A 16,795-nucleotide genomic window follows, 5' to 3' on the forward strand; every position below is an offset into this window, starting at 1 on the left:
TTGCCTATGTTATAGTTTCAATACTATTTCGAATACGTATCACGTGCCTAGCGTCGTACGTGCGTTGTTTTCAATATGTTAGCTTATTGCATTTTCCAATCATGTCAAACGTGCCAGCCACATGTTACCACCAACAATCAACACTATAACCCCTATAGATATATCAACCAGCACTCGAACAAATACCAATTGTCAAGATGTCAAATATTATTAATGTCTTCATACATAATACTTGACACGGGTTACTTTCAAGTGGAACTTTTAGTTCCCAGAGTTGAAGAGTTGGCGCTTCAGTTGGCGCTTCAGATTGAAAGTTCTGTCTGTTATTTTGGTTATGTCGTACTCGTATATTCCGTTTCCGGTCGTAAGTTACGAGGGGTGAATTTTGTGAGTTTCGTGTGTTCCACTGGGGAATTGCGAGTTTTCCAAGCGACACGCAGCGAACACACAAGGAAGACAAGTTTGCGTGTACTCCCCAACGTATTGTTTTCACATTTGCATTTATATCAACCGGGGAAAGTCATAAAAATTTCCAGGATGCGAACAGAATCAACAGATATGAAACGCAAAGAGAAACATTTTCTGACAGACTAAACTCAAATTTTTATTCGCGTAAATTTTTTTTCGTTATTTACATATTCACAATTTACGCCTTTTTGAATAGCATAATAATCTTAAAAACGCATAAATTTTCAGTGTTTGTTTTAGTAGAGAAACAAAAAAAACCAGAAAAGTATAGTTAAACAAATATTTTATTATTTTTACGATTCGCATCGCACGTAAAGATGCGTATGAAATGGCTACGATTGAAAGTTGTGAAAATAAAGTTTTGATTATCGCAATCGTAATCGTCGCTTGTGAATATAAACAAATACATTCCTCATTGTTGTTTATTGCTGTTTTACAACCGCATAATATAAATATTATCATTTTAATTTGAAAAGAATATTGCACATTGCAAATATTTTAATATAGTTAAAATGAGTAAACTTTAAATTACTATTTTAATGTCTATTTTTTAATAGTGTTAGTTAAAACGTTTATAACTCAAGAACGGCTGGACAGATTTTGATTATCAATAATTTTTTGGATTTGTTTTTGCCCTGATTAACAGAATAATTATTAAAATATCGAAAATTATAACTTACAGGGTGTTAAATGCGAGATTGAAATTGATATAGAGATTTTATCATAATTATAGTTGAATAATTCAATCCCAGATGGCGCTGTAGTGCATTTTAAACATTTTTCATTTTTTTAAAGTAAAATTTCGGATATTTTTGATGGATTCCACACATATTTAATCCAAAATCCAAAAAAATAAAAATAATTAAATTATGACTAAAAACTTCCCGGAAAACGTTTTTGGTTTAATTTAATAGTATTTAATATCCTGTAGCTTGCGAATTAAACATTTAATTGAAACGTGTCATTAATAATTTGGGAAGCGCATCGATACTCGCCGGCAGTGAATGTGTGTCAAGGGCGGTGGCGGCAGCAGCGCTATTTCCAAACCCTACGAGTATATTTCGAGACCAACAAGTTGAGTGAGGCCCACCCGCCCATCGCCCTCGAGTGCTAAATATTTAATCGTGCCGAATGCCACCCAACGTAATCGCTAAATATATAAAAATACACATCGCTTTTCAATTGCGAAAATCAACCCCGTTTTTCAATTGATCAATCATCGAACGTCAGCAAAATAAATTATTCCGTTTAATTTCATTCATTAACCAGCTGACATTGACATTGAACTTATAATAAAAACAATAAAACCTTGATTTATGTAGAAAACAACGTGTTATACAAAGTGTAAATTAAATTATTCATGTTTTTAGATGTAGTTTTATGTTTTATGCGTGAATGGAATAGGTTTAGGTGTATATTGGGTTGCATAGTATAAAAATGTCACTTGGCATTGAATCACTTGCACCGTGAATTGAATTGTGGAAACACTTTGAAACACTTTGAGTAAATGGTGAAATGAATCGACATCGCATCGCTTCGCGTCATTTGCGTCTAGTGATATCGATGTTGGATTGTTCCTCGTATTGATTTCGTATCAAATTGTCGTTAAGCTCCGACGCTTCGGCTCTCATAGCATTCGCTGCTCCTCGAGCCGTCATTTGTTTAATTTAACATACATTTTTATTGCTCAATTCGTTCTTTTTAAAGATGCAAATTTTTCGTACCTCCGGGTGTTATAAATCACAATTTACGTAACAAGTATAATCCGCGAATTTTCATTCATTTCGCCAGGAAATGAAACTTTCGGAAATTATTTATTAAACATGAAATATGCAACACAGTGAGCCGCAAGCGGAAAGCAAGCAAAACTCATAAATTTACACAGATGGCGCTGCAGGACACAAAAAGGAAAAATAAAGAGAAAAGAAAAAAACACGTAGAAAGTAGAAACGTTGAATCGCTCATCATGTTTTACGGTCTGAAGTGCCTGGGCGTTATCAGCAATGTGGGTTATTACGACCCAACGCGGTCTTGAATTATTATACAAAGTGTTTGCATAAAATTTAATTTGCATGAAATATTTTCAGAAAAAAATTTAATTTTTGTGTTTCAGGGTAAATTATAAGGCAAAATACTCCGCAATAAAGGTTTCTCTGGTAAGGTTTCCAAAAATACACCCGACCGCCAAACGGTTTCCTGCAAATTGCAGGAAACGTAAAGTTCCTTCAAATACTCACACACTAACACACATGTACTATGCTTTCAGATTGTGACTTGGTTTTCACCCCAGTGCTTCGCCTTTACATTCATACTTTGTAAGTACTACCTAGCCCACATCCACCAGCAGTTTGCAGGTGAAGGACGCGCGTTTCGGGGCGCGTGCTGCCCCTGAACGTAAAAAAAATAACCAAAGTCGCGTCCTCGACCGTCATTATCTCAAGCACTTACGATTTCTATCTCGCTGGTAAAAATCATGTTAATATCAATTTCGGACATTGTGGTTGTGATGAATTCTTTATGGTGTTACGCTTTGTGATTTCGACTCGTAAATCTATCAAGGAATGTTTTCCGGAAAATAAAATCCAAGAGACCGTTATAAATAAATTGGGAAAAAGGTCTTGCATGAGGGGAAGTGCAAACGCAAGGAACGAAAATATTTCTGGATCAAGAAAACCACAAATCGACGAAGCGAATAAAGAGAAATCAGGAAAGTTCAAGTGTTATACTGGGTGATTAAATTTATAAAATTTAATTTTTGTGTTTTCTTGTTTTCCTGCAACTTTTGGTAAAATACTTCAATAAAAAGTAATTAACTAATTATTTTTTTGTTTTTTGGACATATTATGTGCCTAATTGGTCAATAAAATCATCAAATTAAATTAAAAACCATGAGAAATGATAATAATGCACTCTAGCGCCACCTAGATTTGAATTATGTAACTATAACTATCATTAAATATGCATATCAACTTTCATCCCTTATTTTACACCCTTCTAGTTAAATTTTTGCAACAAAAACTATCCTATATCCTTTTCCATGATTAAAACTCTCTCCATACAAAATTTTATCAAAATTACTCCACTGGTTTTCCTTTGAAAGTGAAACAAACAAACAAACAACCTCACATACGCATTTTTAATACAACTTAGCTTCTGAAATTAATATTCGCACTGAAATTAGCATTTTCTCTTGCGAGTGCACACAATTTTCTCCACTTTTGAATAAATGCATGCTTTGATGTGCGCTGTGCACGTTTTTGATAAGCAATAGAATTCCGCGCGGTTCCCACACGACTGCTCGTTTGTTCGCGGTTGGTAGTCGCGCTCGCAGCGCGCACTTATGCTCTTCATTAGCATGCTTATTACACGCGCTCATTACTCCGTCCATTATTCATCGTGCGAATGTCGCCCGAAGGCACCATCCACCCACGCCTGAACGCTGAACGTTGGAAGCTTTACCTTCGTAATTAACAATTCACAAATTCACCGAGTGCAATCAATCTTGCGCAAGTGACTAAACTAAAACAATAAATACGCAAATACGGTGTTAGTGAAGAAACCTTAAATTCGTTCAAATCGTATTCGTAATCTAATCTTGTAAAGTTTGTAGCTGTGTAATCTAATACTCATGAACACTTTTTACTAGTTTATGTGATATAGCAGTGGTATTACAGTGTGAAAAGTACAGATTTATTTCATATTAAATTTCATGGAATATTTAATCATTTTACATTAAAATATATTTTTCTGAATCAATTTTAAGCAGATTTAAGCTTGATTCGTTATTAATTAATATTAATTGATTTGTTATAGGTAAAAAACAAAGTTATGTTAGTTACATCGTATATAACTCAGGAACGGCTTAACAGATTTCGATGATCTATGAATTTTTAAATTCATCTCTGCCTCGAATAGAAGAATAATTATTAAAATGTCAAAACTTTTGATTCAAATGCAGTTAAATAAGGGATGAAAATTGGTATTGAGATTAAATCATAAATATAGTTAAATAATTGATTCCTAGATGGCGCAAAAGCCCCGGACCAAGTTATTGCAACTCCCCTTCTCCAGTTATAACTAGGGTGACCCCTCTAACTTCATGAATCTTTTGTAGTTATTTCAAAGAATACCAGATAGCGCTGCTAAAACTTCTACATAAAATAATCCCCTCTAGAGAGTATATAAACCAGGTAGTTTTCAAGTTTCGTCACTCTGGTTTCCCTTCAAAGCGAATAAATCTTTCGCCTTTTACTAAAGATTTCCGTGGAGGGGAACAACTCAAATGAGTCTGTAAATAATTTTTCACAGGCCCAGCAATTTATTGCAGGGCCATCTTAAACAATCTAAACATAAATACTACTTTTGCTCATTTTTAAACCAACAGAAAATTGAATTTTAAAATTTTTTCGCTCTAGGGAGTTATTATCCACTCATTTTTGGTTGGGACAATGAAGTAACAAAATTTAATTAAACAGAGGACCTGTACATCAGGGACACACATGCACATAACACGCACTGCTCCAGGGGAAATTCGGCGCATTTTGTTCACGCTTCGCGTTTACCTCGAATTTTGGCCCATCAAAATGCGATATGTTCGTTTAACACGAGAGCATGACACGTGAAATTAATACCATTAATCAGAAACAGTCTAGATGAACAATTAATTTAAAATATGACATCGCAACATTACAAATTATATAAAAAAAAAGAAGCGAAATTATGTTTTAAATATTGTCTAACTTTGTAACAGATGTAATTAATAATTTCAGCTTGTGTTTTACAAGTAAGTGAACATCAAGTGAACAATTGTAATATACTAAGTAATGAAATAACAATCAGAATCTTCATTTTCATTTTCAGCTTTTCGTATCTGAAAATTTTGCAATCCTCATGATTCACCCCGGGCTTTGTTACGAAATCAACTGAAATTCGCCTCGAAACGTTGGTTTTGTCGAAGAAAGCAGCGTTCGTGAGCGTGTGATTGTGCAGAGGAGTGAATTACTCGCTCCCGCATTTCGGCGAAAATTGCCAATTCAGAAGTAACAGAAGTAGCGAAGCAGAGCTATCTATTTTCGCACTTCTGGGAAAATCAAAGAAAACGCTGAAAAGACCAAAAGTATCACGAGGAAATATAATTCACTGTAATTCAAGAGAAAGCTTTCTAAAAAAGAAATAAAGTGATTATCTTGGCTTATTCGAGATTCCTACATGTTAAAAATTGATTTTTAGACTTTTATAAACAAAAAAAAGTTAAAATTTGTTTTCTAAATGAATGAAGAATGAAATTGAACGCAGTTGAAATGATAATGAATGATAAAGTAAAATGGAAAGCAGCGAGCAAGGAAGTAAATGAAATCGAATCGTTCGTGCAATCTGACAGGAAAATTATACGCTCAGCTCTGCGCTCACAAGCGCACCCGATGAATAATGATAATTGAATGATAACAATCGCTGTGTTCGCGTCAATCCTGCATCGGCGAAAACACAATGAGAAATTCAACGCAAATGATGGAATTTACATGTGAGCGAATGCACAAATGGATTATTCACTCTAGAATTGGCATAACCTAAATTTTACATAACCTCAATACAAGACACATTATATATATTAATATTAATACATCACATTTTGATGCAAGTTAAATATGTATTATGAACAAAATTTTATTTTTTATCGATTTAATCAAGAATTTTCGCTAAAATATTTTAAGTTTTTGTAAATTATTGTAATTAATCTAAATTAATATTATAACTGCTAATATGTGTGTGGATAACAATCGTTTCAGTCGTTTTCCAGGTAAAAATAGGGTAATGTCACCTGCTTTTATGAATATTTTGTAGTTATTTTAAAGAATACTAGAATGCGCTGCTAAAACTTCTTCATAAAATAATCCTCTCTAGAGGGTTTATAAACCAGGTAGTTTTCAAGTTTCGTTACTCTGGTTTCCCTTCAAAGCGAATAAATCTTTCGCCTTTTACTAAAGATTTCCGTGGAGGGGAACAACTCAAATGAGTCTGTAAATAATTTTTTACAGGCCCAGCAATTTATTGCCGGGCCATCTTATACAATCTAAACATAAATATTACTAACACTTTATCTTCAAACATAAGCATCATCCATTTCTCATACCATTTCTCATTTTTTAAAAATTAAAACAAAAAAAGTTTCTCTCATGAATAAAACCATTGATAAAACAAAAATTCCTGTCATTAACCAATTAGGCACATAATACATCCATAAAACAAAAGAGTAATTAGCTAGACTGCAGTTTTTTAAACCCAATCATTTCAAAATTCATTTAACTTTCCACCAAAAGAAAATACTGAATGAGTTGTTCAGCAAATCCCTTTGTTATCCGTCGAATGAAAGCCTGGCTAGTTTCCGCTCTAAGGGTGTGTTTAGTCTGGGTTAACGAGGTTTGATTTTGCTCGGTTCAGCTCGGCTTGTCTTGTCTAGTCAATCTCCAAGTTAAATACCCATCACCACAACTTCTCCATGTTTGTGTTCGCACGGTTTTCGCCATTTTCACCCCAACCCACACAAATAACAACGCACATATGGTTGCATATATAGATACAGAGAATATCCTGTCTAGTCAAAACAGGCTTTGTTGTGCGTTGAGCTATTCAACTCAACCAGACATCTGTTTTCTTTTCAGATAGAGAATCTAACTCATGTACCACTCCTGTGAAAGCCTGGCAATGGCAGCCATGTTGAAATGGACGCACATTGAACACAAACATCATAACATTATAGCATTTCTTTGTATAAAGGTTTTATGTAAACATTAATAGAAAGAAGAAAAATGTAATAAAACGTTTCATTGGGTTCGATATAGATTTATGAATAGTCGAATCGAGTATTGTGAGTTGGAAATATCGAATGAATCATATTAAATGTATATATGAATATTGCTAGCCAGCGCAGACAATACGAGAAAGAAACGATTGAGATCAAAAAAGTGGAGGCGTGTATCAACAAAGAAAAAGTGATACAGAGTCAGAAAAAAGTTAATAGACTCTGAGCATGACTGCTGATTTAGCAGAAAATAGATAAACAAGGTTAAACTTTGCATAAAAGCTTTATACAAAGAAAAACTTAAGAAAAACAGCAGATTTAAACGTTAAACGTTACAAAATTTAATCAAAAGTTAATGAAAAATGTAAAAAATCTTAAAAATTTAATTTTGAGATTAAACTTTTAATTTTTACATAAAAACAACTTTAAAAAACAACATTTTATGCACCAATGCACAATATTTGCGTTTTTGGCAAATTTTACGTTTGCTCAGAACAAAAAATTGATGATTTAAAGAACACTGATAGTATAATACGTGAATAAACCTTTCTTTTGTGTGATAATGTAACAGATCCTTTAGATAAAGTCAAGAGTCACCACTAGAATCACAAAGCATCCTCCAAGACTCCAAGGACAATAAAGGTTGAACGTGTCAAATCGCAACCGAAGTAAAACGCAGAAAAATACATTCAATCAAAATCATTAAATCAAAGGGGTGTAACCATTAACCTTTACATAATTTATCAATAAATTATATAAACCCTTAAAATATATATTCCAATATTTAAAAATTTATATTTTAGTATTTTAGTATTTTAATATTTATATTAATAAAAATGTAAATATTTACTTTACCTTTTCTCTTGCTGCAGATAGAGTTGTTCTCGGTGTGATTGATAACACTTCACTTTATGTTTGTTTTGACTGCGTCTTTCTCATGCGATTATCGTCGGTGCGTATGGCATGCACGAAAGAACAACCACGACTGCGACTCAACTCGCAGCAAGCAGGGATAATGCGCGGCGTCCGAATTGCGCGGGTCTGGACTGGCGGGCTCGGCGTCGACGTCTCGTCGTCCGGGAAAACGCTTTCCAGCGCGCGCGCGCGCGCGCATTTCCCACACACATTTCCACACGCCCGCCAACAATCAACACATTTTCTCATTCAACTAGTACAAACATAAATATTATCCCAAGAAAATTCATTTTAAACAAAATCAAAACCCAAAAAATTTAAAATAAAAATAAAAATAAACCAAAACTTAAAATTTAAAATTTTTAGTGTTTCAGAAATATCCTGAAAAATCCTAGTTTACTACTGTACTAAATAAAGTTTTACGTTTACACGTTTCGCACGTTTTGCTACGTGAATAGAAATTTAAGCTAAAGAGAGGAAAAGACGAAGAAAAACTTTGCTTGCTTTCCAGGCAAACGCGCTTCAATCCCAGATCATCCGGAGTAACACCCACGCAGCACGTTCCCACATGCCCTCGCAATCCTTGGCTCCTTGTGCCACACTGACACACAAACGCGCGCGTTCGTCGTCCCAGGAACCCAGGATCCATCCAGGACGCAGCCTGCGAACGTTATTCTGCGTTTCGAAAATCCGCACTGCGACGGAATACGCCCAGCCCCCAAAACAATCCAGTATACAGTTTACACTTTACTCTTTGCCAAAAATTGTAATATTGTAATATTAACATGAATTTAAAATTGAATATTAAAACATAATCACACGATAAATAATAAAACAGTCACCAAACCAACGAAGATGATTTTGTATTCAGTGAATACGTGCAATAAAATGCCACTGTCTGATTTTACGATGTCTTTTGATGTTTTATCTTCAAGCAACATCGGAATCATTCCTTCGAAGAAATCCCAGTGAAGATCCAGACGTGATAGAATTAATAATTGTTTAGTTGGCTTTGTTTCGTTTAGATTTGTATCATTTTGTGATTTTGAGGTTATTATGTGACTATACAATGCAAATGGCGTTTGTTTTAATAATAAAACACCATCAAAGTCTTCTTCTTCTATGTTTATAGGATTTGTGAGGTTAGGATTGACACACATCTCATTATAACCAATTATTTCTGTGTTTTCATCTGTTTTAGTTTGATTTTTATCTAAAAGTTCTTCTAAACATTGAATTCGTGACATAACCTCAACTTCTTTTATCCTCAGACGTAGAACAGAGTCTCTTTTGACAGTTAAAGTATCAAAATATACATAACTCCAGTTTTTGGTTCGAAATTTTGTATGTGATATTAATCCGTCTTTCATCATCTGATTGACTTCTCGTAAATTAATCGGGATGAGATGCTCCCATGGTTCGTGAAAGAAGAATTTGTATTCCAGTTGTAGTAGAGCTATGTTGTTTTGTACAGTGTCTTCCCTAAGGTCGAAAAATGGACTTGATACCCATGTGACTATCAATCTCTTCTGTGATTTTCTAAGAGTTCTTAATGATCCTGCCGTTAAGATACCTTTTGAATAAGAAGTTTGGTAGGTGTCTAAGAGGAATGCGAAGTAATCTCCGGTTTGGAAGGGTTCAGATTTGAATGTTTCGCGGGCGAGCAGCCATCTTGGTGTTAGCATTAATGCAATTGATATGCGGTAGTGTTCTGATGGGGTGTTGTCTTCTGGGTGACATGGTGTATAAATTCCGGCTAGTAATTTGTTAATTTCGGCACATTTTATTAAAGTACATGAAAATATTGTAGTTAGAATTAGGAATTGAACAAAAATTAAGAATTTCGACATTTTTTAATTAAAAATATGTCAATTTTTGTTCAGTAGAAAAATTTGACGTGTTTTGACAGGTTTTTGATTATTTTTGCTTATTTTTTGTAGAGAGATATTTTGGTTGGTGCATAGAGTAATAGTATATTAAGTATCAAGTGTCTAAATGGGGACTTTACTCACGACATTGATGAAGAGTGTTTAACAGCGTTTAGTCACGTGATGACGTCACCACTGGTACCTCAGTTGTTGGTGGTATTATCAACATTGTTACTGGCCAATGCAATTTACTGGTTTGGCATCATTGGTGTTGCTGTAGCAGGAATTACATTTCTTGTGTAAAAAATATTGAAATTGCATCAGAGTAGTAGTATATTTAGTATTATCAGTTGATTTACTCGTATGTATAATATTTAAAACAAGGCAATTTAATAAACACTAAAAACCAAAAAAAGCAGATACTTCAACCAATTGATTTGCTAATTTACCTAATTTACCTAATTTATGCCAATTTTTTTGATAATACTTACGAGTAAGTTCTTATCTTGTAGTAGTATAGTATATTTTAATTTTGGGAAAGTTTCCACCGAAACTGATCTGATATGAGCCACTATATAACAAAGCAACTTTTTCTATTTGGCACTTAAGTCTGCTAAGTCTAGAACAAGCACACCAAACCCTTACAAAATGGTAAGTACATACAAGTAGTTCAATTAGTAGAACAAGTAAATTGTTGTTATTTTATTTGGAATTTACAGGCACAGATTACTTTGGTTATTGTGGCTCTTGCTCTATTCAGCCTGGTTGCTGTTAATGCTGGTTCTACTACAGACCTCAGGGCTGAAGATTCCACTGGTGGAATACTGGCTGGGCTTCAATACGCTTTCCTGGTAGTTCTCCAAGTGCTTGTTTATATACCAGTGATTATTTACCAATACTGGGCTAGGTTATGGATATAAGCTCAAATAAGGACAACAAAACATGTTTTAAATAAATCTAAGTAGCATCATTTATATTAATCGTTATTTTGAATTTTTATCCCATAAGACGTTTTTAAAGGGTTCCTCACATTATAATTTACAGAGAGAGATACTCTACATTTAATATATGTTTTTTTCATCCCTCGGACCACTAAAATTATTAGTTTTTACGAGTAAAGTTGTTTCCTTTGTTAATAACAAAATGAAACAAATGATTTTCTAATTTCTTAGAAAATAAAACTGAATAATACAAATTTGTTAGTATGCGCATAACTCAACAACGCCTCGACCAATTTGGCCAATTATTTTTTTACTATGTTCGTTAAAGTCCAAGGATGGTTTTTACGACGAGAAAAATTCGAATAATTGTCGGGAAAGCCTAGAAGACAGATTTTTTCTATAGGATAAAAGGTGACACTAAGATTCAATCATAGTTATAGTAAAATAGTTGAATCCGAGATGGCGCGCTGAAGTGCATTATTAGCTATTCTTTATATAATTAATTTCTTTAAAATAAAATTGCGAATCTTTTAAGTGGAAGTAGAAAAATAACATTTTTAAACAAATAAATGTACAGCGAGCATAGCTCATACTCATAAATGCAATTTTTCTCTCTTAGTACGTAATATGTACTATATTCCAATATTTCTCAAGGTGTAAATATGAAAATCAAAACAAATAAAAAACAGAAACACAATAAAAGCCGATCATGTGAGTTTAATCAACCTATAAACTAAATCTCTTCAATTCCACTCATGAAAATCACATATTCTCGCGACAAGTTACAAGTGTCTACCAATATACTTGACTCACAAGTGAGAAAATTCCATTTAATTGTGCATTTTTCCCGTCTATAACACCGGATCATAAACTGAACAAATACTATACATTAAACATAAAATAATATTGGAATTGTCAGTGTTATTGCTATAATTCTATATTTTAAAGCGACAATACCAAAGCACAATAGCAGCAGTTATCTTCATAACTAGATCAAATAAATACCCAAAGAGTCACATTGTTTTTTCTTATCTGTTTGCCAGCGCCTGGTGATTATAATTCTCTCAAAGCAAATTTGCAAAGTTAATCTCAGAATATTAATAAATAAAAGAAAATATACGTCTACGTTGTCTGGATTCGCATTGTAGACATTGTACATCATTCGTTACACGACTACACAGGTTGAAAATCATGACTTTCATATTATAAAACATTCCAATTAAACTCGAAACTTTTAAAACTTTTAACAATGAAATTGTTAATATTCATCAACTTTTTCGCAATTGTTTTGTGCGCGGATGTGAATCAAAACCCACCTCCACCATGGCCAGTGTTAAAATTCAAATTCGAAGTCAATCCTAACCAAGCAAATGGACTACTTGGGGAACTCATCGATTCAGAAAGATATATGAATTACAAGCCAACAATACCCGCTAGTCAACTAGTGATGAACACAAACATCCATGAATTATCATTGGCGGAATGGAGTCAGGTTTTAGTACATTCAAAACTCAACTTCACCAACATCAACGCAGAGAAATTAAAAGAAATCATAAGAACTCTTCATATCAACACCAGCGTTGAATATTTTAGATTTAATGAGATGATTGACGACCCAATGAATCAAATGGGTCAGGCAATGAAAGCAATCAATGTGAGTGACTTATCACTTCTTTATTATACTGTGGAACACCCTGTAGGTGATGAAAAGTTTATTGATTTGTTCAAATATGCTAACTATTCAAACTGGCCGGAAGCACAGAAACATCTGAAACTAAACGATGAGCAAATATTTGATTTTTTCAAAAAGTGCATTTTAAGATATTTAGGGAATATCACCCTGTATGATTTTGGAAGACTTGTGAAGAATATCACTGGAGAAGTAGCCAACTTTCATGTGGGATATGAAAAGAATCAAGTTGGTATTATAAAAAGTTTGTTTGATTTCCTCGAAGTGTATCCAGTACAAGATTTTAAGGTTATGATTGATAATTATAACCAGACTATTGTAAGTCCCATGATGTTGGCAACACGTATTGCAACAGGGAAGTATATATCAAGTGGCGCCATCTATGATGAAATTACAAGAATGTCTGCAAAATACACTAAACCATTCCTTATTGAAGGACCACGAGGAAGATATGAGATTAAGGTTATGAATTTTAACAAATCTTTGGTTAACTTTGAAACAAACGATAATATAACATGGGTTAATAAGTCTAGTAATGTTGTTAGTCAATTACAAAGATGTTATTATGCTCCAAATGAAAATGAAACACTTTTGGTCAGCGCTACAGAATCCAGCAACCAGATGCACATCAACAAAGGAACCAATGTTGTTTTCATCAAAGGAGCACCTTTGTTTTGTGATCAGGTGCTTGTAGGTGTGGCACTTACAGAATCTGTAAGTAGTATCATCTTTGCAAAGGTACCATTTACCTTTATGGAACCTGTTAAACCTGGTAATCATGATATTGTTACCAATGGTACTAAACCAACTCCTCCTCAACCTCCGGTGACCCTTTCAACTCATGTGATTGCTTCTGTAAACTTCCGAATTATTGAATCAAAGATTCCGAATTTGGTAGCGTATCTCCTGATGGATTCTGTAACTGGTAATTCAAGTGAGACTAATACTGATGGTGTGACTCCAACTGACATAATCCAGACCTTTGAATTAGACCAGATAAGTTATGCAGATTTTCTTCAATTGGTATCTAATAAAAGGCCTTCTTCTGATGATATCAAAGACACTTTGGATCTTCTTAAGAAGTTTAATGTGTCACCACTTCAGATTTATCATCACCTTATGTCTATTCTAAATGATGCACAAAAAGAAAACATGTTCAAAGCTGTGAATATCAGCTCCTTGGAACTTCAAAGACTTTTGTTGTATCATCCTCAGAATGAGACCAAATTCAAGGAGTTTATCCTCACTGGTAATTTTAGTAAAACCAATGTAGAAAATGCATTGAAAGCTGTTAACCTCACAAGGAATTCTATCTTTGATATTGCTAAACCGTTTGTTCTTCAATCAGCTTACAACTCCAACTTGGGTAATGTTCTAGAGTTGGTTAAATCCCTTGGAGGTTATCCTACTTTGACTAAACTACTAACAAAATATCATGTTGGACCTGATACGATAAGAACCTACAAAGGATATGAAAAAATCTTGAATAACTTCGCCAAAGTTTTGGGAAATTCATCAGCGCAAGCTCCAATTATATCTAGGAGACATGTCCTAACCTCAAATGATGTCTACGATAGTTATAATGATCCCACAACGAGAGAATTTGTATTTCTTGAAGTCAGTACAGCTCAAACATCTTCGGATGTTTTCACAATTGTGCCTTATACAACCGGATATGCCAATATAACATTGGATAATTTACTTCCGGTTAATCAACCTGCGCTTACTACAGCAACTGATACTGATCCTAAAGATTGTAAAATGATTACTGTTGAGGGTATTTATGATGCACATAAAGTGGAACATTCAAAACATGAATTTGAGGTTAGAATTGATGCAATGATCACTAAAGATGCTTATAGAGTAGGTGCGGGGCTTGTTTGCAGTGGGAGGTTATATGGAGTAGCTACCAAAATGGCGGAGGATAAAATACATTTTGCTGGATTTAAAAATGGCGTACCACCGAGTGATAATGTTAAACCTCCTGCAGCTGCAGCTCACATAACCTCATATAATGTAATTGTATTAGCATCGTGCGCCATTTTATCTTTGATTAGATTTATGTAAAATTAACATATGTAATCATTAATATCTAATATCTGTAACAACAATATGTATTTTCTAACACATTAACAACGTAAAAATAAATATTTAAACAATATTTAGTCATTTTTATTCCCCAAATGTGTCATGATTAAAATTCCCTTGTAAATTATTGTTATCTTGTCGTGTGACGTCAGAAGCATGAAAATTTAGGTCGTAAACATAAAAAATGAGTTAATTAGCATGTCGCATAATGAAACTGTAAAAATTAACTAATGAGTAACGCAATAAGTGCTTAAATCTTATAATCTCTTGGATAATCATACAAAACTTACAAATAAGTAAGTAAATAAACGATTTCAGATGATTTATTATGATAAATTCAAAGTTTTAGTTTTACAATGAAGATTTCCACTGGAATTCTTTTCCTGACACTTTTAACTTCGTTAACTGAAACAAAAAAGCACAAATCTACAACACCGCAACCCAAAAAGCCTAATAAACCTAATAAGAATGGCGTTATAGGGAGTACATTGTATTCCTTATCAATGGAAATGAATAATCAACAGATTATGGATTTTATGATTGATAACGCCTTTGGTACAAGCACTTACATTCGCACAAACTTTGGAATTCGATATCCTGAAGTCAAATTAGCGAGTATTCAAAGAATGTTGGAGACTGCTCCAACTGCATCTTTTGATACAGCTTTAAATGACTTAGAAGTGTCTTACAACAACTTTAAAAGCACTTATATCTCATATCATCCAACTTATAATCTGTTACAATTGTTAGGAATATCCATAGGCAAAGCAGTTGATAATTTCTTGGGTCATTTAGACAACAATAGTCAAACATTGTTCAAAATTCTAAAATTAGTCAATATAGACCCAGAAGAGTTTCAGGATACTGTGCAAAACAAAGGAGAATCAGAGTTTTTTGATCTCTAGCTGATGGAACTTACGAAGAAGCAAATTTAAAGGAAATTTTAGAAATTGCGAAACTTGAAGTTACTTTTACGAATATCATTACTATTCTTGAACTTGGGAAGGATTTCACAGCTAAATTTTCAATGAATGTCGATGGGAGTTTTACAGGTATCATGAAAAAGTTAAAGATTGATCCTGAGAACTTGAAAGTTGCAATGCGGAATTTTGACATTTCAACTTCCAATGAACCATCAACAATTACTCCGATTCCTGCTGTATTAGAAGATTTTGAAGAGTTGAAATCTGTAGCAACACAGATTTCTGAGTTTAAAGCTGTCACTCATAAAGACGCTGCCATTTTGAAGAAGTTCCGGGAGATAGCGCCATCTGCCACCTTGTTTGGAACTAATTTATCGGACGATCGGAAAATTGAAGTTATTCCTAATACATTGAATCCTACAGATGCAAATTATGCTACTTTGTGGTCTGAGAACACAATGGGGTCGAGATTTACTGAATTGGCGTTGACGGATGAGATACAGGGGAGAAAAGAATATTCAAACTGTTATTACTGGTATGTTGATGATCAGTTTGCAACACAATATGAGGTGACGCCTGTTTTGGAGAAGTACGTGTTTGATGTGAAGAAGGCCCATGCGGAGGACGTTTTAATGGATGGAACTCCTTTGGTTTGTGATGGGAAGCTCTATGCTTTGACTGTTAATGACATGGCAGGGAAATCAGACGCTGTTTTTGTTAGTAAATATCCGATTATGAGAGAAGAAGAAGGAAGCAGTGGTTTCTTTGGGAGTATTATTAATATGGTCACTAAAGTTTTCAAGGGAATGTTTAAAGGTGTCACGGATATTATTTTAATGCCGTATAGGTTTGTTAAGAAAATATTCTCGAGTTTTTTTAAGTAATGAATATTTAACACGATGATTATTTGCAAAAATGCGGTTTGTGTAATCAAATAAACAATTTCAAGCTGTATAAATTGAGAAAGATGGAAGATAGTATATTTGTTATATTTATCTCGAGTGATTGTGTTTAATTTTTATCAAGTTTGATAAGAAAACTTGTTTTTGTAACGTATTTTCAGACGCTGTTACTCTATATGCAGATTTATTATAGGCAACTTA

General features: G+C 33.7%; 2 protein-coding genes and 2 non-coding genes across 5 annotated transcripts in view; 3 read left to right on the forward strand and 1 right to left on the reverse strand.

Annotated features, from left to right (window-relative positions):
* The window catches only part of Cbp53E (Calbindin 53E), a 31,905-nt gene extending 23,584 nt beyond the window's left edge, over nucleotides 1-8,321 (reverse strand). For both annotated transcript variants that reach the window (XM_065311443.1, XM_065311442.1), the window contains exon 1: nucleotides 8,123-8,321. The gene's annotated coding sequence lies outside the window, so the exon portion shown is untranslated. The remainder of the gene's footprint in view (nucleotides 1-8,122) is intronic.
* On the forward strand, nucleotides 4,676-4,797 carry LOC135799924 (U5 spliceosomal RNA). The gene has a single exon (XR_010550089.1). It is a non-coding gene; the product is annotated as a U5 spliceosomal RNA (small nuclear RNA).
* LOC135799921 (U5 spliceosomal RNA) lies at nucleotides 6,403-6,524 on the forward strand. Its single transcript, XR_010550086.1, has one exon. It is a non-coding gene; the product is annotated as a U5 spliceosomal RNA (small nuclear RNA).
* Nucleotides 8,322-14,910: 6,589 nt separating the features above from the next.
* Nucleotides 14,911-16,658, forward strand: LOC135799008 (uncharacterized). Its single transcript, XM_065312018.1, has 2 exons — nucleotides 14,911-15,065; nucleotides 15,113-16,658. Exon 2 carries the CDS (start codon nucleotides 15,797-15,799, stop codon nucleotides 16,574-16,576), a length of 780 nt encoding a protein of 259 aa, XP_065168090.1. The 5' UTR covers nucleotides 14,911-15,065; nucleotides 15,113-15,796; the 3' UTR covers nucleotides 16,577-16,658.
* Nucleotides 16,659-16,795: the final 137 nt, after the last annotated feature.

Source organism: Atheta coriaria, unplaced genomic scaffold (assembly GCF_025399875.1).
Source record: "Atheta coriaria isolate IRGN ID8LTWV9N9 unplaced genomic scaffold, Caltech_Dcor_3.1 hic_scaffold_9_pilon, whole genome shotgun sequence".
Classification (NCBI taxonomy): Eukaryota; Metazoa; Arthropoda; class Insecta; order Coleoptera; family Staphylinidae; genus Dalotia; species Dalotia coriaria.